The sequence below is a fragment of the Rana temporaria genome, chromosome 5, assembly GCF_905171775.1.
Source record: "Rana temporaria chromosome 5, aRanTem1.1, whole genome shotgun sequence".
NCBI lineage: Eukaryota > Metazoa > Chordata > Amphibia > Anura > Ranidae > Rana > Rana temporaria.
In genome coordinates, this window is record NC_053493.1 from 258,520,290 (window position 1) to 258,547,167 (window position 26,878).

Here is a 26,878-nt window from a genome sequence, read left to right on the forward strand (position 1 = left end):
GCATATGAAAGAGAAAAAAAAAGGCAGACTACAATGATTTATGGGGCAGCCCAACTCTTCTGACAAAATATTAATTAGGGTTTGTGTCACTGAACTGACAGGTACATTTGACCTACAGTTGAAAACCTTCTATCCTCCATTTAACTAGCTCTAAGCAGGGTTTACATTGCTATAGACTTGTATCGATACACAAAACTCATCTGAAGTGAACAAAAGCCTATCGACTAAACCCTTCATTTACTTCAGCCCACCTTGGGATGCTGACTACACTGTCAGACGTCACAAGCAGTTTCATGACCTCTACAGTGGAAAAGCAGTGACCCAAGATGCTTCTCTACCCCAGGGTTTCTCAACCTTTTTTCAGTCAAGGCACTCTGCACAATCACAAGGCCCCCTTTCCAGATGGACAGGGGATGATCAAACAAGGATGCTTTGCTGGTGCCCGATGTGCTTCTTATCAATAAATGACATCATTGGGTGTTAGGCAGCTATAAGGTTGTAATGGTGCACAATGAAAACCAGTGGCTTTAACTAAAAGGCAGACTTGATACACCCGCTAACCCATATACAATTTTTGGACAATTTGTAGGCATTTTGCCAAGGCACCCCTGAAGAAACTTGGTTGAAAAGACTGCTCTACCATACCGACTTAGAGAATGAAGGGGCAGCAGCACAATGATGAACATGTTCAGACTCCTTGTAGATGATATCCTCGAGGAGAAACAAACTTGGGAGTCTAAAGCCAGCCATAGATGGTTCAAATCTCGGGCATTTTAGCAGAAACCACCCGAGATTTGAACCATCAATGGGCAGGCTCATTGTGCCAAAGTCATTGATTGACTTGGCTACAAACAGCATGTCCGATTTTTACATGTAATTATTGCTAGTGGCTATAGTCGGTAGCAATAACCACTGTGTTCTCCCGGCAAGGATGGCACCCCACCCCCCTCTGCCAGGAGAACACAACACTGACTGTGTTTATGCAGGAATCAATGGATTTTCTTTCCTGCAAACTGTGGTTACAGGAAAGAAAATTGCATCATCTATGGCCAACCTTAGAGCTGCAGGAGAAGAAGAATGGGCATAGAGAAACAAACAAATGCTTTCCTAGTTTGTACATGCAATGCATTATAGACACGAGCAGAGTCCTAAGTAATTAATTCATAAAAACATAGAATACGTGACAAATAAACATGCAAAAACAGTGCTGAGAAAATATTAAAGTAATATACACTTACTCTGTTGTAATTTGTTTCTCCAAAATGTCAACAGTTATCTTGCCTTACCTTTTTAAAGCCAGAACAAGTTGTACATGACCAAAAATTTTCATTTTAAGACCTCATGCACACTGGAAGTTAAAATAACGTTATAAAACCTCAGTAGCTTTGCAGTGAGTTTTTCAACTTTTTTGCAATAGTGTTTTGTAGCGTTTATTAGCGGTTTTTATATCAGCGTTTTTACAGCTGAAAAACGTCTCTCATGCCGCGTACACATGATCGGTCAAACCGATGAGAACAGTCTGATGGACCGTTTTCATTGGACCAAACCGATCGTGTGTGGGCCCCATCGCTTATTTATCCATAGGTTAAAAAAAGCAATCTTGTTTTAAATTTAACCGATGGATACCTAACCGATAGAAAAAAACAATCGTTTGCAGGCACGTCCATCGGTTAAAAATCCACGCATGCTCAGAATCAAGTCGACGCATGCTTGGAAGCATTGAACTTCATTTTTTTTTTTAGCACGTCGTTGTGTTTTACGTCACCGCGTTCTGACACGATCGTTTTTTTAATGGTGTGTAGGCACGACTGACCATCAGTCAGCTTCATCGGTTAACCAATGAAAACTGTCCATCAGACCGGTCTCATCGGATGGACCGATCTTGTGTACGCGGCATCAGAACCCTCGAGTTTTTTTTTTTTTTTTTTTTTTTACTGTTTAAAAACGCTACTTCCCAAAACTGCTGATAACAGCCTATGTGTGCATGGACATATAGGATAATATGATGGAGAGTTTAATGACTGTAGAAAAAAACGTCTACTGCCAAAAACAGCTGCTGTAAAAACATCAAAAAATGTCCAGTGTGCATGAGGCTTAAATATCCCGCTTTATTTTACACATGCCTTTTACTGCAGGGTTTATAATTTATCAGTTGACTAAAAACCCTGCCTGTTAATTTAAGATTACTCGTGCATGAAACATCACTGTTATAAAGTTAATTGGCCTTGAAAACTGCCAATGCAGACATCCCCTAAACAGGAGTCAATAGCATGATTAGCTTATTACATCGCGTTGCCTCTTGCTTGGACACAAACAATCGGCTTAGTGCTAATAGAGGAGATCTCTCAGCCCAATGGTGTTAGCCAGTTTATATTTAATTGGCTAAAAGATTATGGGAGGCTATTAGGTACGTGTCACATTATAATAGTATTTATATGCTGCTGCAATAGATTTGCAAAGTGCCTTGGTTTTATCTCCGAGTGATACATTTACCATTGCTTTGGCTGCTGCCTGGTTAACAGACCTAAAACAGGAAGTATACATTGTTTTTTACATAGCAAGTACATTAAGGTCACACAGGTACACTGTTGAAGCCAAACTCCAGGGGTATGTTGAAGGTAGCTTTGAGTCTCAATCGGACTTGGCTCCTCATCTCAGGCTGTGATCTAGCAACCAAACATTGGGAGATTACTCCCTTAAAGGGGTTGTAAAGGTAAAAAAAAAAAAATTCCCTAAATAGCTTCCTTTACCTTAGTGCAGTCCTCCTTCACTTACCTCATCCTTTGATTTTTTTTTTTAAATGTCCTTATTTCTTCAGAGAAATCCTCACTTCCTGTTCTTCTGTCTGTAACTACACACCGTAATGCGAGGCTTTCTCCCTGGTGTGGAGAAAGCCTCTTGAGGGGGGAGGGGGCGAGCAGGAGTGTCAGGATGCTATTTACTTTGCAGATAGAGAAAGGAGCTATGTGATAGTGGGCGTCCTGACACTCCTCCTCGCCTCCTCCCCCCTCAAGAGGCTTTTTCCACACTAGGGAGAAAGCCTCACATTACGGTGTGTAGTTACAGACAGAAGAACAGGAAGTGAGGATTTCTCCGAAGAAATAAGAACATTTAAAAGCAAAATCGAAGGATAAGTGAAGGAGGACTGCACTAATTAATTTAGGGATTTTTTTTTTACCTTTACAACCCCTTTAAGTTGGCTATTTTGCTGGCTGCAAACTGAACTATTAGCAAAAAATATATAGCGGTAAAATTGCCAATTGTAACATTCCCCTGAAACATATGCCTGAGGAAAAAGGCATAAGCAAGCCAAGTCAGATTAATACCCCAATGACACACAATAATTAATCTGATCTTTTCCAGGACAGAATTATTTTGGGCATGTAACCACAATCATAAGCCTTCATTAAAGGGGTTGTAAAGGAACTTACAACCCCTTTAGACATTCCTCTTTTCACTTCCTCATTGTTCGTTTTTGCTCAGAAGTTGCTCTATTTCTTCTCTGTTCTGTTCACTTCCTGCTTGTCTGATTTTACTGACCACCATGAAGGGAGGGTTTACTGCGGTGGTCAGTGACGTGCTCACCCCCTCCTGTGAACTACATCTGTGTGGCAGGACGCCTTCTACGTGTTAGAGACCTCAAGGAGGTGTGAATTACTGGGTGTGCCGCAATTCATACTGGAAAATGTAGGTCTTATACAAACGAGCACCGCAAACCAGGAAGTGAATGAGAGAACAGAAACTAGAATGCCGGAGGTGATATAGCTGAAGGAATTTAATAGGTATTTACTCGTTTTTTAACAGAATCATTACACTATTCTGTCTGTCTACCTTGCAGACATTCATTTTAGGCAACAAAAAAAAAATTCCTTTACAACTCCTTTAAGCCTCTTCGAACTTGACTTCTAATAAATCATGAGCATTGCGCCACTGGTAACATGGCCATTGCTGTATGAGTAAACCTTTTCAACATACCTTGCTGTTCAAAAAATAAATGGCCATCAAAAGTAAAGCCTCATAAAGGGACTTTTACAAATTAGTGTAAAAGAAAAGAAAAACACATCTACTATACCAACAACAGTGAAAGAATAGATTTCATTATGAAGCCTGCAGTGGAAGAAACAATGAGTCAGATTGGCTGCTTCTGGAAATGGGCCAGTGCCTAGGATAGTATAACACAGTGCTCACCACTAAGGCCTAACATGTGTTCAAACACTTGAAAAACGAGGAAGCAACATACGTAAAATAGAGGTTCCTGTTTGGTTTCCTGAATAAGCATGAGGGACACTTAGGTAATGACAACGACCAGCTGAGCGTTGCTGACGTCAAAATGCCCACGTGACTTTTCTTAAATAACATCAATTTTTTTATGCTGCTTCTCATAACCTTAGCTCAAGATGTCGACCACAGTAACCAATTACTTTTGGATATGAAAGGGCACGTGACTGTGCTTGTGCTTTGCGATTGGCCCAGAATTGCCACAGGAGGTAATGGAGAGTTTTCAGGCTTGAAACTAAAGCAGCATAGGAAAGTGTATACAGCTGGAGAGAAAGGCATGAATCGGTTGCTTTGCTCTCCATGGGAAAAACATAGCTTCACATTAATATGTCAATGAAAGCAGAAAATGTCACAGCATCAATGGGAATAAACAATGTCCCTTATTAAAGGGGTTGTAGAGGTAAAAAAAAAATCCCCTAAATAGCTTCCTTTACCTTAGTGCAGTTCTCCTTCACTTACCTCATCCTTCGATTTTGCTATTAAATGTTCTTATTTCTTCTGAGAAATCCTCACTTCATGTTCTTCTGTCTAACTCCACACAGTAATGCAAGGCTTCCTCCCTGGTGTGGAGTGTCGGGCTCGCCCCCTCCCTTGAGTGGGGAGGGGACGAGTAGGAGAGTCAGGACACCCACTAACACACAGCTCCTTTCTCTATCTGCAACGTAGAGAGCGTCCCGACTCTCCTGCTCACCCCCTCAAGGGAGGGGGCGAGCACGACACTTCACACCAGGGAGAAATCCTTGCATTACTGTGTGGAGTTAAGGATGAGGTAAGTGAAGAAGGACTGCACTAAGGTAAAGGAAGCTATTTAGGATTTTTTTTTTTTTTTTACCTTTACAACCCCTTTAAGTATTAGGGGAATTATTAGTGCCCCATCGTTGGTGTCAGTGGGGGGGATTCGTGCCCCATCGTCGGTGTCAGTGAGAGGAATAGTGCCCCATACTTGGTCTCATTGGGAGGAAAAGTGCCCCATTGTTGGTGTCAGTAGGAGGAATCGTGCCCCATCCCCATCATTGATGTCAGTGGGAGGAATAGTGCCCCATCCCCATCATTGATGTCAGTGGGAGGAATAGTGCGTCATTATTGGTGTCATTGGATAACAAAAGTGCCCTATAATTGGTGTCAGTGGGAGGAATAGTGAGTAGAAGGAATATTGCCATATATCAGTGGGAGAAATAGCACCCCAAAGGCTGGATAAAGGCAAGAAAAGAGCTGCATTTGCCCCGCCCCCCCTAACCCCCGGACCGCAGTTTGGAGACCACTGATCTAGAGTGATTAGGTGCTTTACAGGAGGAAGAGCTATCAGGATGAGTGCAACCAGCTTGCTGATGTTCATTAGAACTCCATAAGAAAAGCAGGAGGTGAAACATAAGCACATATACTGCACAACAGCTGTTGTCACTCTCCATGGTAGACAAAACAATACCACTGCAAAAATGGCTGCATCACATGAGTATGTGCATTGTCTTAAAAATTAAAAGGGCGTACATCATTTTTTGACGGCATTTCTCTGTAACTAATAAAAAGATGCAAAGAACAATCGTGTTCTGTATTTCATGGCAACCAATCAGATCAGCTTTCAAAACAGTTATAACACTTTTAGAGCCGGTTTACACTGGGGCGAGTCGCGTCCCATTCTATGCAATAGAACCGTTCTAATAGGAGCGACGCAAGTCGCTCCGACTTAGAAAAAGGTTCTTGTACGACTTCAGGGGCGGCTCGGGGCAATTTGCATTGACTTCTATACAGAAGTCATTTTGCTAATCGCCTCTGAAGTCGTCTTCAGGACGACTTGCAGAGTCGCCCCCGAAGTCATGCCGCCGCAGTGTGAACCGGCTCTTAATGTTTCTTTGTTTAGTACTATGGATTAAACACACATTATTATGTAAAGAATATGTCCAACACTTGCCTCAAATGTTGTTACTGCTAATTGGGATAAACCATCCACATATGGTCCCAACACCTTGTGCTCCCGAACTTTAAGGGAATGTCGACTTCTGTAAGAAAGCATATATCAGGTAAATAATTAAACTTCATTATAGTGATACATAATGAATACAAATAAACATACAGTATGTAACAAAGAGAACACAGTTACATTATATTAGAAAATTACACATTCATAGTTATCAGACAAGGTTGGTACAGGAGGTAAGGACTTAAGAAGTACTTATGTACCAAGTGACTTAAATCAGTTCGATTTTAGGAGAATTACCCTTTTAAAAAGTATTACACAAGTATTTTTCAATTATTATTTTTTATATCATATATAATCTTAACCTTCCTGGGCACAAGAGGGATCATGATTGCCAAAATTCAATAACTGCAAGGCTGAGCTTTGCATTTAGATTATGCTGTCCTTCATTTCAGCTGCCAGTACAACAATCCTGTGTGTTGCAGACACTAAAGACTACAATACTGTCACATACTTCTGTGCTACATTGGGTGTGAAAAACTATCTGAAGGGATTTCCTGTTTCTAAAGCCAGGTACACATGTCGGGAGACATTGGGTGGTTAAAAAAAAAACGCCTGACATTTGACCCGTGTGCATGTCGGTCTGTTTGGCTGGCTTCTGTCAGGCGTGCATGCTGGAAAACCAGCAGCCGACCGACTCCCAAATTCCCAATTAGCTCTTTCAGCCAATGACAGAGAGCGCTGATCGAAGTGTTCTGGCGGATTGGTCTATTCACCATACCTCTCTTACCTACGTTGCTGTAATGCAGGGATGCCCAACCTTTAGAAGAGCGAGGGCCACTTAAGAGACTTGGTAACTGGTCGCAGGCCACAATGAGTGGAGTGGGCGGATGACAGGTCTGTGTTCACTGCATATGGAGAGCAGACATGGACACAGCCCACTCTACTCTATAGGCCCTTCGATCTGACCCAACCAGGCAGAAGGGGGTGGATCCCCTTCTGTTTTTTTTTAGAGGATCGGATTGGAGGTAGGCGGTGCTCTGCGGATTTGTTTGAAAGCAGCCTGGTAACCACTGCAGAACAGACATGCCCATATTTGGTATCACTCCGCCTGGGACAGGAGCCGGTGCTATACAGCAAGCATTGTCTTATGCGGCTCTGCTGCACAGCCGCTTGCTTTCTCTTCTGCCGGCTTCATTCACAACACTGATGCTCTGGGATGATGGATCGGCGATCCGTGATCTGGGCTTGCAAATGAGCCATCCCAGAGCAGGAGGTCGCGGGCCACATCAGAGGGCTCCATGGACCACATTTGGCCCCCGGGCCATTGGTTGGTAACCCCTGCTGTAATGGAATTTTGACTCTGTTACTTCTGTTTTTTATTTCCACTGTGTTGTATATGGTCACTTGTATAACTTGGAAATTTTCTTTTTCTCTTAACCAGTTCCCGACCACCGCATGTACATATACGTCCACAATATGGCACGTACAGGCACATGGGCGTATAGGTACGTCCCCGCCTTACCTCGGTTCGGGGGTCCGATCGGGACCCCCTCCGGTACATGCGGCGGCCGGGAACGGTGTACGGGAGGTCCGGGAGGAGGGGGCGGCTATTGGTTTCCAGCCGTCCCCTCTCGATCTCCCTCAGCGAATGAGAATGCAGCAGAGCCCTCCCTGCCTGTGTAACTGTAAACACAGGCAGGGAGGAAGTGACGTTTTCTCCCCTCTGGCGGTCTTTTCGTTTGATTCCAGAGGAGAGAAGACGTCAGTACTGTGAGTTGCACCAACAGCACACTGACACAGCACACATAGGCACATAACCCCCCCCCCCGATCACCCCCCCCAGCACCCCCAGATCACCCCCTGTCACAGTGTCACTGATTGCAGTGATCATTTATTTTCTGATCACTGCTTTTAGTGTCAGTGTGACAGAAAAAAGTGTCAGGGCAGTTAGGTTTAGGCCCCTTTAGGTCCAGGGTAGCCCCCTACCCCCCCCCCAATAAAGGTTTAACCCCTGATTGCCCCTAAAGTTAACCCTTTCACCCCTATTGCCAGTGTCACTAAGCGATCGGTTTCTGATCGCTGCATTAGTGTCACTGTTGCCGCTAGGCAGTTAGTTTTTTTTGAGGTTCGCCGCCAGGTTTATATAGCGTTAGGTACCCCCATAAATAAAGGTTTTAACCCCTGATTGCCCCTAGAGTTAACCCTTTCACCCCTATTGCCAGTGTCACTAAGCGATCGGTTTCTGATCGCTGTATTAGTGTCACTGTTGCCGCTAGGCAGTTAGTTTTTTTTGAGGTTCGCCGCCAGGTTTATATAGCGTTAGGTACCCCCATAAATAAAGGTTTTAACCCCTGATTGCCCCTAGAGTTAACCCTTTCACCCCTATTGCCAGTGTCACTAAGCGATCGGTTTCTGATCGCTGTATTAGTGTCACTGTTGCCGCTAGGCAGTTAGTTTTTTTTGAGGTTCGCCGCCAGGTTTATATAGCGTTAGGTACCCCCATAAAGGTTTTAACCCCTGATTGCCCCTAGAGTTAACCCTTTCACCACTGATCACTGTATAAGTGTCACTGGTGACGTGGTTAGCCAGTTAGTTATTTAGTTATTTTAGGTTCGCCACCAGGTTTTTAGAAAGCGTTAGGTACCCCCATATATTACCGAATAAAGGTTTTAACCCCCTGATTGCCCCCTAGTTAACCCTTTCACCAGTGATCACCGTATAAGTGTTACGGTTGACGCTGGTTGGTTAGTTTGCTGTTTATAGCATCAGAGCACCCGCCGTATATAACCCAATAGGTTTAACCCCCTGATCACCCGGCGGGTGATATAAATTTAATTTTAGCGCCAGTCAGGGTCTGCGTCACCCCAGGCAGCGTTAGGTTAGAGCCAGTACCGCTTACACCCACTCGCTAAGCATACACCCCCCTTAGTGGTATAGGATCTGAACGGATCGATACCTGATCTGATCAGATCTATACTAGCGTACCCAGCAGTTTAGGGTACCCAAAAACGCATTGTTAGCGGAATCAGCCCAGATACCCGCTAGCACCTGCGTTTTCCCCCTCTGCCCAGCCCAACCCACCCAAGTGCAGTATCGATCGATCACTGTCACTTACAAAACACAAGACACATAACTGCAGCGTTCGCAGAGACAGGCCTGATCCCTGCGATCGCTTACAGTTTTTTTTGAAGCGTTTTCTACATTTGCTTTTCTATAGTCAGGTGCTTTTTTTACCTGTGAATCCTTACCATTGTACCACTAAATTTAGAGTCCAAAATGGCAAACCGAAGGTACAATGATAAGCAGGCCTTTGAGTTCATGTGCATGTCAGATAGTGAAGAGGAGGAGGTCACGCATCTGACAGATTCTGGCTCAGAATATGAACCCATTTACGACAGCGGCTCCATGTCAGATAGCTCGCACGACGAAGTTGAGGTCCCTGCTAAGGCCAGGCGTACCCGATCCCATTCTGATGTTGTTGAGCAGCAAGAACCGCAGGACCCTCGTATGGAGCAGAGATCCAGTACTAGCGCCGCTATTCCTTCTGGTGAATTGGCAAGCACCAGCGGCCTAGTACACCCTGGTCGTTTATCCAGCACTGCAGTAACACTTGGTGACGTGGCGAGTCCCATAAGTGCAGTTGAAGCTGGCGATGTGGCAAGCACAAGTAGTGTCCCGCTGCCACCAAGAAAAAGACAGAGACAGGCCCGTCGTGCCCATAGTGCCCTTCCTGTAGAATTTGCCTATCCTGATTGGGTCCCCACCACTTCTACAGCACCTGTACTTCCCCCATTCACTGGCCAACCCGGTATTCAGGTGGATACAGCGAACTTTATGTCACTTGATTTTTATTCGCTGTATTTCACGGAAGATCTCTATAGATCTATTGTGGACCAGACCAATTTATATGCTGGTACTTACATCGCCGCTAACCCCCAGTCTCGCCTTGCCAAAGAATGGAAACCTCTCGAGGTTTCCGAATTTAAGACCTTTCTGGGCCTTACCCTCAACATGGGCATACACAAATTTCCGTCATTGCGGATGTATTGGTCCACACATCCCATTGACCATATGTACATTTTCTCTGCTCACATGGCCAGGAGACGATACGAGGCGATCCTGCGGTTCCTGCATTTCAGTGACAATGCACTTTGTCGTCCACGTGGAGACCCTGAATTTGACCGGCTCTACAAAATTCGGCCCCTCGTAAACCATTTCAACGAACGTTTTGCAGCCTTGTTTAATCCCCAGCAGGTTGTATGCGTTGATGAGTCCCTGATTAAATTTGCTGGCCGCTTGTCTTTCAAACAGTACCTTCCCAGCAAGCGTGCCAGATACGGGGTCAAGCTCTATAAGCTCTGTGACAGGGCCACAGGCTACACATGGAGCTTTAGGGTTTACGAGGGAAAAGATAGTCAGGTAGAGCCGGAAGGATGCCCAGATTACATGGGGAGCGTTGGCAAGATTGTTTGGGACTTGGTGTCACCCTTATTCGGAAAGGGGTACCATTTGTATGTGGACAATTTTTACAGCAGCGTGCCACTTTTTAGCCACTTATTTGATCAACAGATTGGAGCATGTGGCACCGTGCGACCTAATCGCCGGGGCTTCCCCCATCGGCTTGTAGATGCCCGTGTTAGGCCGGGGGCGAGAGCCTGCTGCAGATGTAAAAATTTGCTCGCTGTGAAGTGGCGGGACAATAGGAATGTTTTCGTTCTTACCACCCTTCACGCAGACACGACAGTCCAAATTCGTACGGCGACTGGTGTTGTGGAGAAACCCCTCTGTGTCCACGAATATAACCTTAATATGGGAGGGGTGGACCTCAACGACCAGTTGATGGCGCCGTATCATATTGCCCGTAAGACGAGACGCTGGTACAAAAAAGTGTCTCTACATTTATTTCAATTGGCTCTACTGAATGCTCATGTCTTATACAGAGCTTCAGGACGGAATGAATCCTTCCTTCAATTCCAGAGGGATATCATCACAGAACTCCTGTATCCAGGCGGTATTGTACCTCACCATCTCCTACCAAATGCAGTAAGCCGACTGCATGAGAGGCATTTTTCTTATGTCCTCCCGAGTACCCCTACCCAACGAGCCCCCCAAAGAAAATGTCGTGTCTGTACCAAGCGCGGATTTAGGCGTGACACCCGTTATTTTTGTCCCAAATGTCCTGGCAATCCTGGTCTTTGTATTGGTGAATGTTTTGAACGCTTCCACACACACGTTAATTATTAGTGTAGGGTGAAACATTTCACAGGCTAGGCACACTCACACAGGGTCTCCCAAGATGCCATCGCATTTTGAGAGACCCAAACCTGGAACCGAAAAGTTGAAGTTACAGTTCACAGTTACAAAAAAAAGTGTTAAAAAAAAAAAAAAAAAAGTAAAAAATAAAAACACACAAAAAAATATAAAATAAAAAAACCAAAAATAGTTGTCGTTTTATTGTTCTCTCCCTCTCTATTCTCTCTCTATTGTTCTGCTCTTTTTTACTGTATTCTATTCTGCAAAGTTTTATTGTTGTTATGTTTTTTCATGCTTGCTTTTCAGGTATGTAATTTATTTTACTGTTTTCAGGTACGCCATTCAGCTGTTGCGCGGACTTATTTATCTTGACAGCAACAGCGTTTGCTCCCACGATATATAAAGCCGCGACTCCAGTGCTGTAGGAGGTGATTTCACCACCACAGTTAAAAAAAAGAGCATATATGCCGAAGCATGCGGGCAGCAGGGGCGGAGGAGCGATTTTGCTCCTAATGCCGCGTACATACGGTTGACATTCCTACGGAGGCTTTCCCGTGGAAAAGTCTGACCATGTGTACACGGCATAGAAAAGTCCGACCGTGTGTACGCGGCATAGAAAAGTCCGACCGTACGCGGCATAACTTTTTTGCGGGAGGATGCCCCCATGCTTTGGCATATATATATATTTTAGGCACAGGTTGCGTTAAAAAATGTTTTATTTTTTACTATGTTTTTTTATAGGTATTTGCTTTGCAGGTATGGTATGATCTTACTGTTATACTGGAATGTTACTTTGTTTTAATGTTAACCATCATTTGCTTAGCAGGTACGCCATTCAGTTGCAGTGCGGATTTATTTAGCGTGACAGCAACAGCGTTTGCTCCCACGATATATAAAGCCGCGACTCCAATGCTGTAGGAGGTGATTTCACCACTACAGTTCAAAAAAGAGCATATATGCCGGAGCATGGGGGCATTAGGGGCGGAGGAGCGATTTTGCTCCTAATGCCGCGTACATACGGTTGACATTCCTACGGAGGCTTTCCTGTGGAAAAGTCTGACCATGTGTACACGGCATAGAAAAGTCCGACCGTGTGTACGCGGCATAGAAAAGTCCGACCGTACGCGGCATAACTTTTTTGCGGGAGGATGCCCCCATGCTTCGGCATATATAAATGGTGCATGTATGCCCATCATTAGAAGTGGGTGGATGAAGGGAGGTATTCTAATGGTGGGCATACCCACCGATCAATCTTTTTTTTGTTCAGCCAACAGACTGCATGAAAAAAAAAAAGATTACAATACATGTCCAACAAGAACCATCAACGTACTGGTATGTTGCAGGACTTTGAATGGTTATACCAGAATGATGCCTGCGGGTTTAGGCATCATCTTGGTATCATTCTTTTCAGCCAGCGGTCGGCTTTCATGTAAAAGCAGTCCTAGCGGCTAATTAGCCTCTAGACTGCTTTTACATTCAGTGGGAGGGAATGTCCCCCCCCCCAGATATAAACGGCGCCATTGAGAATATGGGAAAGCATTTTATCACACCGATCTTGGTGTGGTCAGATGCTTTGAGGGCAGAGGAAAGATCTAGGGTCTAATAGACCCCATTTAAAAAAAAAAAAGAGTACCTGTCACTAACTATTGCTATCATAAGGGATATTTACATTCCCTGAGATAACAATAAAAATGGTAAAAAAATAAATAAATGGAAGGAACAGTTAACAAATAAAATAAAAAAAGCGAAATAAATATATAAAAAAATAAAAAAATAAAAAAAAGCATCCCTGTCCCCCCCTGCTCTTGCGCAAAGACGAACGCAAGCGTCGGTCTGGAGTCATATGTAAACAGCAATTGCACCATGCATGTGAGGTATCACCGCGAAGGGCAGATCGAGGGCAGTCATTTTAGCAGTAGACCTACTCTGTAAATCTAATGTGGTAACCTGTAAAGGCTTTTAAAGGCTTTTAAAAATGTATGTAGTTTGTCGCCACTGCGCGTTTGTGCGCAATTTTAAAGTATGTCGTGTTTGGTATCCATGTACTCGGCCTAAGATCATAATTTTTATTTCATCAATAATTTGGGCAATATAGTGTGTTTTAGTGCTTTAAAATAAAAAAAAGTGTATTTTTTCCCCAAAAAATGCGTTTGAAAAAACGCTGCGCAAATACTGTGTGGAAATTTTTTTTGCAACACCTACCATTTTAATCTGTAGGGCCTTTGCTTTAAAAAAATATATAATGTTTGGGGGTTCAACTTTACTTTCTTGCAAAAAAATAATATGTTTTTATGTAAACAAACAGTGTCAGAAAGGGCTTTTTCTTCAAGTGGTTAGAAGAGTGGGTGATGTGTGACATAAGCTTCTAATTGTTGTGCATAAAATGCCAGGACAATTGAAAACCCCCCCAAATGACCCCATTTTGGAAAGTAGACACCCCAAGCTATTTGCTGAGAGGCATCTTAAGTCCATGGAATATTTTAGATTTTGACCCAAGTTGCGGGAAATATAAATATATATATATATATATATTTTTTTTTGCGCAAAGTTGTCACTAAATGATATATTGCTCAAACATGCCATGGGCATATGTGGAATTACACCCCAAAATGCATTCTGCTGCTTCTCCTGAGTACGGGGATACCACATGTGTGAGACTTTTTGGGAGCCTAGCCGCGTACGGGACCCCAAAAACCAATCACCGCCTTCAGGCTTTCTAAGGGTGTAAATTTTTGATTTCACTCCTCACTACCTATCACAGTTTCGAAGGCCATAAAATGCCAAAATAGCACAAAAAAAACCCAAATGACCCCATTTTGGAAAGAAGACACCCCAAGGAAACTGCTGAGAGGCATGTTGAGTCCATTGATTTTTTTTTTTTTTTGTCCAAAGTGATTGAATAATGAGAAAAAAAAAAAAAAAAGAAAAATGTGTCACTAAATGATATATTGCTCACACATGCCATGGTTATATGTGGAGTTGCACCCTAAAATACATTCTGCTGCTTCTCCTGAGTACGGGGATACCACATGTTTGGGACTTTTTGGGAGCCTAGCCGCGTACGGGACCCCGAAAACCAAGCACCGCCTTCAGCATTTCTAAGGGCGCAAATTTTTGATTTCACTCCTCACTACCTATCACAGTTTCGAAGGCCATAAAATGCCAAAATAGCACAAAAAACCCCCAAATGACCCCATTTTGGAAAGTAGACACCCCAAGCTATTTGCTGAGAGGCATGTTGAGTCCATGGAATATTTAATTTTTTTGCCCCAAGTGATTGAATCATGACCAAAAAAAATTAAAATAAAAAAATGTACAAAACATTGTCACTAAATGATATATTTCTCACACATGCCATGGTTATATGTGGAATTGCACCCCAAAATACATTCTGCTACTTCTCCTGAGTACGGGGATACCACATGTGTGGGACTTTTTGGGAGCCTAGCCGCGTATGAGACCCCGAAAACCAAGCACCGCCTTCAAGATTTCTAAGGACATAAATTTTTGATTTCACTCACACAAATCTTGAAGGCAGTGCTTGGTTTTCGGGGCCCCGTACGCGGCTAGGCTCCCAAAAAGTCCCACACATGTGGTATCCCCGTACTCAGGAGAAGCAGCAGAATGTATTTTGGGGTGCAATTCCACATATAACCGTGGCATGTGTGAGAAATATATCATTTAGTGACAACGTTTTGTATTTTTTTTTTTTTGGTCATTATTCAGTGACTTGGGGCAAAAAAATTAAATATTCCATGGACTCAACATGCCTCTCAGCAAATAGCTTGGGGTGTCTACTTTCCAAAATGGGGTCATTTGGGGGGGTTTTGTGCTGTTTTGGCATTTTATTGCCTTCGAAACTGTGATAGGTAGTGAGGAGTGAAATCAAAAATTTATGCCCTTAGAAATCCTGAAGGCGGTGATTGGTTTTCGGGGTCCCGTACGCGGCTAGGCTCCCAAAAAGTCCCACACATGTGGTATCCCCGTACTCAGGAGAAGCAGCAGAATGTATTTTGGGGTGCAATTCCACATATAACCGTGGCATGTGTGAGAAATATATCATTTAGTGACAACGTTTTGTATTTTTTTTTTTTTGGTCATTATTCAGTGACTTGGGGCAAAAAAATTAAATATTCCATGGACTCAACATGCCTCTCAGCAAATAGCTTGGGGTGTCTACTTTCCAAAATGGGGTCATTTGGGGGGGTTTTGTGCTGTTTTGGCATTTTATTGCCTTCGAAACTGTGATAGGTAGTGAGGAGTGAAATCAAAAATTTATGCCCTTAGAAATCCTGAAGGCGGTGATTGGTTTTCGGGGTCCCGTACGCGGCTAGGCTCCCAAAAAGTCCCACACATGTGGTATCCCCGTACTCAGGAGAAGCAGCAGAATGTATTTTGGGGTGCAATTCCACATATGCCCATGGCATATGTGAGAAATATATCATTTAGTGACAACGTTTTGTAAAAAATTTTTTTTTTTTTTTTTTTGGTCATTATTCAATCACTTGGGGCCATAAAATTAAATATTCCATGGACTCAACATGCCTCTCAGCAAATAGCTTGGGGTGTCTTCTTTCCAAAATGGGGTCATTTGGGGGGGTTGTGTGACATCTTGGCATTTTATGGCCTTCAAAACTGTGATAGGTAGTGATAGGTAGTGAGGAGTGAAATCAAAAATGTATGCCCTTAGAAATCTTGAAGGCGGTGCTTTGTTTTCGGGGCCCCGTACGTGGCTAGGCTCACAAAAAGTCCCACATATGTGGTATCCCCGTACTCGGGAGAAGCAGCAGAATGTCTTTTGGGGTGCAATTCCACATATAACTATGGCATGTGTGAGCAATATATCATTTAGTGACAACTTTGTGCAAAAAAAAATCAGTTTGTCATATTCCCGCAACTTGTGTCAAAATATAAAATATTCCATGGACTCGACATGCCTCTCAGCAAATAGCTTAGGGTGTCTACTTTCCAAAATGGGGTCATTTGGTTTTTTTTTTTGCTATTTTGGCATTTTATGGCCTTCGAAACCTTGATAGGTAGTGAGGAGTGAAATCAAAAATGTGTGCCCTTAGAAATGCTGAAGGCGGTGCTTGGGTTTTGGGGCCCCGTATGCGGCTAGGCTCCCAAAAAGTCCCACACATGTGGTATCCCCGTACTCAGGAGAAGCAGCAGAATGTATTTTGGGGTGCAATTCCACATATAACCATGGCATGTGTGAGAAATATATCATTTAGTGACAACTTTTTGTAAACATTTTTTTTTTTTTTTTTTTTTCGTCATTATTCAATCACTTGGGACAAAAAAATTAAATATTCAATGGACTCAACATGCCTCTCAGCAGTTTCCTTGGGGTGTCTACTTTCCAAAATGGGGTCATTTGGGGGGGTTTTGTACTGCCTTGCCATTTTAGCACCTCAAGAAATGAGATAGGCAGTCATAAAATAAAAGCTGTGTAAATTCCAGAAAATGTACCCTAGTTTGTAGACGCTATAACTTTTGCGAAAACCAATAAATATACGCTTATTGCGATTTTTTTTTACTAAAGACATGTGGCTGAATACATTTTGGCCTAAATGTTTGACTAAAATTTAGTTTATTCGATTTTTTTTACTTTTTGTTATAAGAAAAATCATTTTTTTTCAAAATTTACGGTCTTTTTGCGTTTATATCGCAAAAAATAAAAATCGCAGAGGCGATCAAATACCATCAAAATAAAGCTCTATTTGTGGGAAGAAAAGGACGCAAGTTTCGTTTCGGTACAACATTGCATGACCGCGCAATTACCAGTTAAAGCAGCGCATTGCCAAATTGTAAAAACACCTCTGGTCTTTAGACAGCGTATTGGTCCGGAGCTTAAGTGGTTAAAATAAAATAAAATGTTTAGGCCTCACACAAGCGTAGGACATACAATTCTGGCGTTTTTCCTTCTTCCAGGAGTTGCATGCATACAGCCACATCGGTACTCAGGAACACCTGCATATAGCGTAGTACTTTCTGGTTTTGGAAAATACGACCGTTTTCTATAAGCAGGTTGACACAAGCATCAGCACCAGTGTATACCCATGTAGAGCCATGCACAGCAATTTATGTAAGGGGCGGCCATACGCAGTTGCCTGGGATTCACAGGTGTGGGGAAAAAGCCACGATTTTTCTTGTAGACCCCTAATATAACGTATGAATGGTGACTAATGCAGAGGCAGCCTATTTCATCCCTAGGTAAGCCATTTTGTTTATAAATTATTTTGCTTTACGCTGTAATTGAATAATTACAGCATTATACACACCATAACTTTATGCAATGGATCTATCCAGATAATAAAATAAAACAAATGCTATGGAAAAGTGCATTGTAAGTTCAGTAGCCAATAAAGATGAAGGTAGCACTGTGAGAGCAGACCATAGTGGGAACAGTAAAGGAAAGCAGCAACAAAAAAGCAGATGGGCAGTGGAATAGAGCAGGAACTCTGAGAAAAACAAGTGTAGTGTAAAGCAGGTAGTCTGCTTAGCCCTCAATTTGCCCTATACTTTCTATAAACACCTTTCATAATGATATTGTATGCATAAGATGGATATAATAAACAATATTATTGAATAGATTTACTCGAAATCTCGACCTTAAGTTGCTCTAGCGAAAAAAAAAAAATGAAACAGGAAGAGAAGCAGTATTTCAACTGGTTAGAAAGGAAAACATGGCTCAGATCCAGTAAGTGGACGGAGAAGGAGGGCCAAGAGAAATGGGGTATGCGTTAGTCGATAGGAGCGGAAAAATTATGCATACGTGCCCCCCCAGTTAGAAGTAAACAATGAGGCTGAGATCTCTCATTGACCTCCGGACTTTTAGAAATGGTGGGGATACCCAAAATGCTTTCCCTAGGGTCTTTAAGTGATTACAAATTATAACACTTCGGCTATTGTAAACGGTGTGGTGCTGCATTGTCTACTTAGATAATACACTGTATACAGTAAAACGCTGTATCCTGGTCTAGGCCAACAAAGCCCAGGCCTAGGGCAGCACTTTGCAGGGGGGCAGCACAGAAAGAGTCCCCATTGGCTTGCGCTACACTGTTAGTGTGCTTCTAATTTTGATTGTCCTATCATCCTGGACCACAAACCTTCCCCACTGTGCTATATGTTTTCTGCTGCACCATTGGCATGGTTATATTTTCTTAGTCCTCTCCATAAAATTATTAGAAATGTTTGCTTAAAGTAGAACTATAAGCAACACTTTATCTTTTTGGATAGAGTAAGGGAAGGTTGTAGCCCGGGTCAGTTTATTTTTTACCAGCCCCGTCCCATTGCAGAGATTTCCCTTCACTTCCTGCCCCATAGCCAAACAGGAAGTGAGAAGAAATCTATGCAAATGAAGGGACTCCATTGACCCCCCCCCCCAGCCCTCAGAACTAGTGTCCCCACTCCAATTTTTCAGGGCGTGTCTTAAACAGCAGGGGGTGTGGCCTTGACAGAAAGGGGTGGGTCATATTAAAATTAGGGGGTGCGTGAGTTTAATCAAGCCTAGGGCAGCACAAAACCTAAATACACCACTGATACAGTATATTGATACACGCACATTCATGTATATGTACATATACTGTAAACTAAACACATACAGACTCAATGCAGTTGAGTATATTTACATACACACAGACTCACTATAGTTGAGAAACTCCCAGGACTTGACATGAGGAAGAGATACTTTTATTGTGTATTGGACAATCTAAGACTTGCATTAGTTATCTTCTTCCATCTGTTAGGTCCTGCAAATCCGCAACTATAGCGAGTTGGGTCATACTGTACGTGTATAGCACTTACGCAATTTATCCTTGATGTGTGCTGGCACCCTCATTTGACATTTCATTTATAATATATATATATATATACATTGCTTCTGTCTCTCTATCTAAATCCACGTCTGTGATACTGATAAATGTGATTGATTGAAGTGAGAATCGATTTTACATCTGCAGTGATGCTAATCATACTCTCTAATATACCAACAGCCACCAGAGGGCAAATCTGAAATATAAGTCTCTGGCCTCATGCACACTGCACATATTTCTCCTCTCCTGTGCACAATGGTGATGTTTCTTTCTCTAACACGATGTCCCAAGCGCTGGGCTTTTTGGGGGATCTCACTGTCCACTGCCCAGGGGCCAATCTGATGCAGCCATCAGTATAAGCACACACAGTGACTGAAATTGTAAATGGAAATTGAGACAGCACTTTTAGGAGATGAATGGTAATCATGAATCCTCCGGTAAATGGCGTGTTTCACGCGCATGCGCTTTGTCAAGTCGGACTTGACAAAGCGCATGCGTGTGAAATGCGTCATCACGACAACGAGCTTCTGTCTTCCAAGCTGGTTTGATTGCCAGCTCCCTCCAGCCCTGCTCTTTCGCCTCTGTGTCGTGGTGACGTCACACAGGAGCCCCAGCAGACTCTGGTTGTTGCATACTATGGTGGACAATTTCTATCTCCCTGCCCACTGGACCCAGCAGATGTTAACGACATCCATCCACATCGGCTTGGTATTGTATTACCTACAATGGTTTTAACTTCCCTTGTTATAATAAATTATTTTTAGCCTTTACCATTGGCTTGACATTATATTATATTATGTTTTTTTCTCTGCCTGTAAATGCTCCTCTTTTAATACACCTGTAAACGCTTATGTGCATAGACACATAAGCTAATATAGAGGCGCTTTAAAAAAACGTCAAATGCATGTAAAAGCATGAGCCCTTTAAAATATAGAACAGCAAACATGGAAGATATTCTAGTTTTACAAGAAATCAGTTTTGGCTAAACAATATAGCAAGACTTAAATTTGAAGTCTGTAAGATTATAGTTCCTTCCGAAGCACAGCCAAAGCCGATTTCTGACATATTTTTTACCTTCAGCTGCAAGTATAGAACCGTGCAACAACGGTTCTCTGTACAGCACTGGACTACAAACACTCTAGAACCAGGCCTGTCGTGACAAGGCAAGCAAACCAAGCAATTGCTTGGGGCCCTGAGCTGGCTTGGGGACCCAAGCACGGCCTTTGCCGTGCTTCCTATAAATGCTGCAGCCGCCTGAGCGCTCTATAGAGAGCCTCAGGCGGCTGCAGCACTGCTGCCTCTCTCGTCACTTCTTCCCCTTCCCTGTAGTGTGGCCAAGCTCCTCTTCCTTCCTCCTGTCAGTCCGGCCGGGTACCACGCGGTACAGGAGATTCAGTTTCCTGTTCCCAGCCGGACTGACAGGAAGTGCACACTGAATGCTCACTTCCTTTCAGTCCGGCCGCGAACAGGAAATGGAATCTCCTGTCGTGTGGTATGGTGGGGGGGGCAAGTAAAGAGAACATAGGGAGGGAGGGGGGGTAAAAAGAACATGGGGGGACTAAAAAAACATAGGGAGGGGGAGGCTTTGCGTGTGTGCGTGTGGGGGGGGGGTTGTTTGTGGGGCCATTTTGCTTGGGGCCCCCAAATTCCTTCAAACGCCCCTGTCTGGGAGGGCCAGATTCACAAAAGAGATACGACGGCGTATCTCCTGATACGCCGTCGTATCTCTGAGATACGATTGTCGTATCTATGCGCCTGATTCATAGAATCAGGTTACGCATAGATAGCCCTAAGATCCGACAGGTGTAAGTGACTTACACCGTCGGATCTTATGCTGCAATTCTAGGCTGGCCGCTAGGTGGCGATTCCATTGCGGTTGGCGTGGAATATGCAAATGACTAGTTACGCCGATTCACGAACGTCCCCTTTGCCCGTCGCTATAAATTTACGTCGTTTCCATAGAGATACGTCGCGTAAAACTAAGCATGCCCTCTAGGTGGCCTAACCAATGTTAAGTATGGCCGTCGTTCCAGCGTCCAATTTTTAAATTTCACGTCGTTTGCGTAAGTCGTCCGTGAATGGCGCTGGACGCCATTTACGTTAACGTCGAAACCAATGACGTCCTTGCGCCGTCATTTAGCGCAATGCACGTCGGGAAATTTTAGGGACGGAGCGTGCGCAGTACGTTCGGCACGGGAACGCGCCTAATTTAATGGTTTCCGCCCCATTTGAATTAGGCGGGCTTGCGCCAGGCGGATTTACGCTACGCCGCCGCAAGTTTACAGGTAAGTGCTTTGTGAATCAAGCACTTACGCTGTAAACTTGCGGCGGTGTAACGTAAATGGGATACGTTATGCCGCTGCAGCGTAACGTATTTCTATGTGAATCTGGCCCTATATTTCTATTAGATAAATTTTGGTTAATAACTTGTATCACTACTAATTATAGCAAAGCAGCTGAGCTGTATATAACAAGAGGTACTGTTAAAGTTTCCACGAGTCAGCTAGGAAAGAATTATGAAAGCATCTAAAATCGGTCAGGGTTAGCGAAGTTTGTTACAAATTAGAAAAGCAAAAAAAGGAAAACCACAATCTGAATACATCAGCAACAGAAAAATCATCAACTCGCAGTTTACTATAATAAAATGCATTACTTTAAAATAGAAGATATTTCAATTCAATAAATTATGGAAGTTTTTTTTTTAATAAAGGATTATTTCTCAACACTTATCATCTACTTCATTGGACTGTTAGTAAATGATTGATTACATGTGCCCTTGGGTGGTAATCAACACCCTGGTTAACTAAAGTGCCACATCCTGGTTAATTGATAGAGGATTGTGAAGAAAAAATGAACTTGGTAGGCACTACCTAAAAAAGTAACAAAGTTTTTAATATTGCACAGGTATTTACAAAATGTATACTAGATGCATCCAATAGAATACATAAAAAACAAAAGAAGAGAAAGAACTGCATGTAGAACCACAGGAAGGCACTCAATAGGTAAATATCACTGATGCAGGGATGTACATGATGAAGATGCCCACGCTGGAATAGAGGAAGAGTGTCTCCTGGGTAAACGTTCACGAGGTTCTTGGACTGTTATGCTGCGTACACACGACCGTTTTTCGCGATGTAAAAAAAATCATTTTTTTTAATGTCATTAAAAACGACCGTGTGTGGGCTCCAGAGCATTTTTCGCGACATTAAAAATGGCCATTAAAAACTTAGAACATGCTCTAAATTTTCGCGTCGTTTTTAACGTTGTAAAAAATGGCCGTGTGTGGGCTTTAACGACGTGAAAAAAACGCGCATGTTTAGAAGCAAGTTATGAGACGGGAGCGCTCGTTCTGGTAAAACTACCGTTCGTAATGGAAATAGCACATTCATCACGCTGTAACAGACTGAAAAGCGCGAATCGTCTCTCACCAAAGTTTTACTAACACAAAATCAGCAAAAGCAGCCCCAAGGGTGGCGCCATCCGAATGGAACTTTCCCTTTATAGTGCCGTTGTACGTGTTGTACATCACCACGCTTTGCTAGAGCATTTTTTTTTTTCACGATCGTGTGTAGGCAAGGCAGGCTTAACAATAATCCGGTGGAAAAAAACGTTGTTTTTTCTAGACCATTAAAACCGGTTGTGTGTATGCAGCATTAGCCACACGATTTCACCAGTCCAGGGTCTAAACACAATGCAAATTCCTGCATATTCCATACAATCAATGGTTCCTGCACTTTCAAAGTCACTGATCCAGATTAGGAACTCTGATTTCACTTTCTGATCCACATGATTGTTCCAGATCAAAGTCTCTGAAAATACTGAAGCCCCTGGACATGCATGACAGTGAAGCAACTAGCATTTTCAAAAGGGATGCCAAAATAGCACCTGGTGCATTCTGAAACCTCCTGGCTTCTTCTAGTATTTGAGAACCATGGGAAAAAGGATAACCACGGGCTACCGTTATACTATATACAATCTTTGTTTTACAAATAAACATTTGATACATGACAAAGGATTTCCAGAGAACTATGGGCTATTGGAAGAGACAGTATTGCCTTAAGGCTGGCTTTGTATAACTGAAATTTTGAATTGAGACACTTGAAAGAGTCACTACAATGAGGCATTTGGTTCTGTGTATAAACTGCAGCTTAAGCTATGACGCTCTGCAAACACTTTTTTTTTTAACACGCAATCTCTGGAAGACATGTGAAAAGGAGACTATATAGCTGCCTACAGGCTAAAACAAAAAACAAATATTAATACGCAATAGTTTATAGTTAGCAGACTGAAAAAAAGTTTTTTTTTTTTTATTTCATTCCCGACCATAAAAAAAGAACGAAATATGTACAAAACTTCTATATGTTTCCCCTAAATAGGAAACGCTAACATTTACAAATTTAGGTAAGAATTCATGAAAATATGAAACATTTTACATGTGATTTAGCACTTACCCTTTAGGATCTAACAGATCTCGAACCTTCTCATTGTAAATTTCCATATAGGAGACTTCCACTTTGAAGGTTTGAGAGTCATTTTCCAACTCTGTAGCTCTCAGAAATAAAGCACAACAGAGTCGTGGGATAAGGCCAGGCTGATCTGCAGTCCCCATCATGGAGAAGGATTTTCCAGAACCTGTAATAAATAAATAAAATATAAAAATATCAAGGATAAAAAAGTAGAATCAAATATACACAGATCACACATTAAAAGAAATCTGTACTGAGCACCATACTGCATTGCTGCGCTTTTCAAAAGTATGCAAATCAGGAGTTATTATTTATTTTATTTACAGTACAGTATACAGGTACTTATATAGTGATGTCAATTTACGCAGCACTTTACACGTATACAGTACACACTATATTACCAAATTATTGAGACGCCTGCCTTTACACGCACATGAACTTTAATGGCATCCCAGTCTTAGTCTGTAGGGTTCAATATTGAGTTAGCCCACCCTTTGCAGCTATAACAGCTTCAACTCTTCTGGGAAGGCTGTCCACTATGTTTAGGAGTGTGTCTATGCAAATCTTTCACCATTCTTCCAGAAGCGCATTAGTAAGGCAAGACACTGATGTGGGCAAGAAGGCCTGGCTCACAGTCTCCGCTCTAATTCATTCCAAAGGTGTTCTATCAGGTTGAGGTCAGGACTCTGTGCAGGCCATTCAAGTTTGCTCATCCCTGTCTTTATGGACCTTGCTTTGTGCACTGGTCCAAATCATTTGGTAAAGGGGGGATTATGGTGTGGTGTTGTTTTTCAGGGGTTGGCCCCCTAGTTCCAGTGAAGGGAACTCTTAAGGCGTCAGTATACCAAGACATTTTGGACAATTTCATGCTTTATGGGAACCGTTTGGGGATGGCCCCTTCCTGTTCCAACATGACTTCTCATCAGTGCAAAAACAAGGTCCATAAAGACATGGATGAGCGATTTTGAGTGGAGAAACTTGATTGGCCTGCCCTCAACCCGAAAGGACACATTTGGAATGAATTACAGCTGAGAATGAGAGCCAGGCTTTTTTGTCCACATCAGTGCCTGATCTCACAAATGCACTTCTGGAAGAATGGTCAAACATTCCCATAGATACATTCCTAAACCTTGTGGACAGCCTTCCCAATAGAGTTGAAGCTGTTATAGCTGCAAAGGGTGGGCAAATTCATATTAAACCCCTATGGACTAAGACTGAGATGCCATTAAAGTTCATGTGTGTGTAAAGGCAGGCATCGTTGTTGCTATCCCTCTTTTCATTAAGAGGTCCCCACTTACACTTTACAGTCCAGAATAGGGGACACAGCACATTAGTGCACCATGGGACAACAGATTTAGTTGAGTAAACAGGGCTTATGGATTTTTTTAAATTTAACTCCAGGTGGGAGGTAATGGGTGGGGGTGCGGGGTAGGAAATAGGCTACCCAGACATAAAAAAAAAAAAAATTCCCTTTATGACAAAAAAGACACTAATCATATTTCACACAAAACATATTGCATACTATGGAAGTTTATTTTTTTATTCTTCGTCCCAGTTTTTATACATTTTGTACAATGTATTTTTACCCACCTGTTTGCCCATATGCAAAAATACAAGCATTGTATCCCTGAAAGGCATTATCAAGAATTCCTTCCCCAAGGCACTTGAAAACTTCTTCTTGACCTGCAAAATAATATAGCATTATTAAGCTGTGTAATATATTCTTTCCTGTGACACCAATAACATGCATTATGTCTTTCAAAAGCTGATAGAAAAGAAGGGAATACAGAACAGTGCCTCTTCTTGTACGTGTGCCAACTATGGTCAATCACTGAGTGTCATTACTTCCTTTCCTCTTCCGACAGCTGAGATGAAAGTGTGACTGGCATACATTATGCAGCTACTGCACAGCATATAGTGCTGAGGAGGTGGAAAAATGATCACCGTCTGCACCAGGCATCTGATTTAGATCTGACCTACACAATGCTTCACCATCTCACCTACTGCTACACACTATCAATGACTGAAATAAGTGCCAAGGATATAATTACCTTGACAATGTCATTCTTGTGTGACTGCATACCCAGTGTATTAACTAGAAGACCTATAAAGGGGAATTTATCAAAACTGGAGCAACCATAATCTGGAGCTGCTGTGCTTGGCAACCAATTTGGTTTGGCTTTTTTACTTTCAAAGCTTAATTGAACAAGCTAAATATAGAAGTTGAATGGTTGCCATTAGAGTTGCACAGTTACCGACAGGGATGGACTGGCCATTGGGACTACAGGGAGTTTCCCGGTGGGCCGATGGCTCAGTGGGCCGGCTTCAGTGACAGCGGCCTGCGAGTTTCTCACTTCTGCCTAATCTTGTCCCATAAGGGGGGGGGGGGGGCACCAAACTGATTCTTTGCCCCGGGAGAAATAATGTCTAGCTTCCCCACTGGTACTGCCTATAAGAGTACCAGTACCAGCCGTTCCACTCTAATAAAGTAGAACGGCTAGTGGCTAGTGAAGGGGGAGAGGGGGCTTGTGTGGCCGGGGGGGGGGGGGTACGGGAGTTGTCTGGCCGCTGTGGGAGAGACCTGTCAAAGTGGGCCAGTCTGGATGAAGTCCAGGGCCAAATTTTTGTCCCAGTCCAGCCCTGGTTACCGATACTAGTATCGGCATCGAGCATTTGCACGAGTACTTGTACTCGTGCAAATGCTCCAAAGCTTGACCCGATACTTGGACAGTCAGGAAAGATTGTGGGGGATTACAATCACCGATTTCCCTGTGCAGCTTTCAATAAAGCATCTGACAGCCGCTTCTCCTTCTCTCACCCCTCCACGCCTCGCGGCTTTCAGCTTCTTTATTAAAAGCCGGGAGATCAGTGATTCTAACTCCCCCCACCACCGCACTGATCGTTCCTGACTGTCCCCTGTTTCCTCCTCCGGCCCCCCTCTGTGTCCTCCGTGTGCTCCTTCTGTCGCCATCCAATCCCTTCTGTGTCCTCCATCAAGTTCCCCCACCCCAAACTCGCTCATTCATGTCTTTATGGACTTTACTTTGTGCACTGGTCCAAATCATTTGGTGGAGGAGGGATTATGGTGTGGGGTTGTTTTTCAGAGGTTGGACTTGGCCCCTTAGTTCCAGTGAAGGGAACTCTTA

At 43.0% G+C, this 26,878-nt stretch overlaps 1 protein-coding gene across 4 annotated transcripts in view; it reads right to left on the bottom strand.

Annotated features, from left to right (window-relative positions):
- KIF13A (kinesin family member 13A) overlaps positions 1-26,878 on the bottom strand; it is a 301,242-nt gene that overhangs the window by 112,279 nt on the left and 162,085 nt on the right. For all 4 annotated transcript variants that reach the window (XM_040353771.1, XM_040353769.1, XM_040353770.1 and 1 more), the window contains exons 5-7: positions 25,323-25,415; positions 23,718-23,898; positions 6,188-6,275 (exon numbers count right to left, since the gene is read on the bottom strand). In XM_040353771.1, coding sequence (XP_040209705.1) covers positions 6,188-6,275; positions 23,718-23,898; positions 25,323-25,415 — 362 coding nt within the window. The remainder of the gene's footprint in view (positions 1-6,187; positions 6,276-23,717; positions 23,899-25,322; positions 25,416-26,878) is intronic.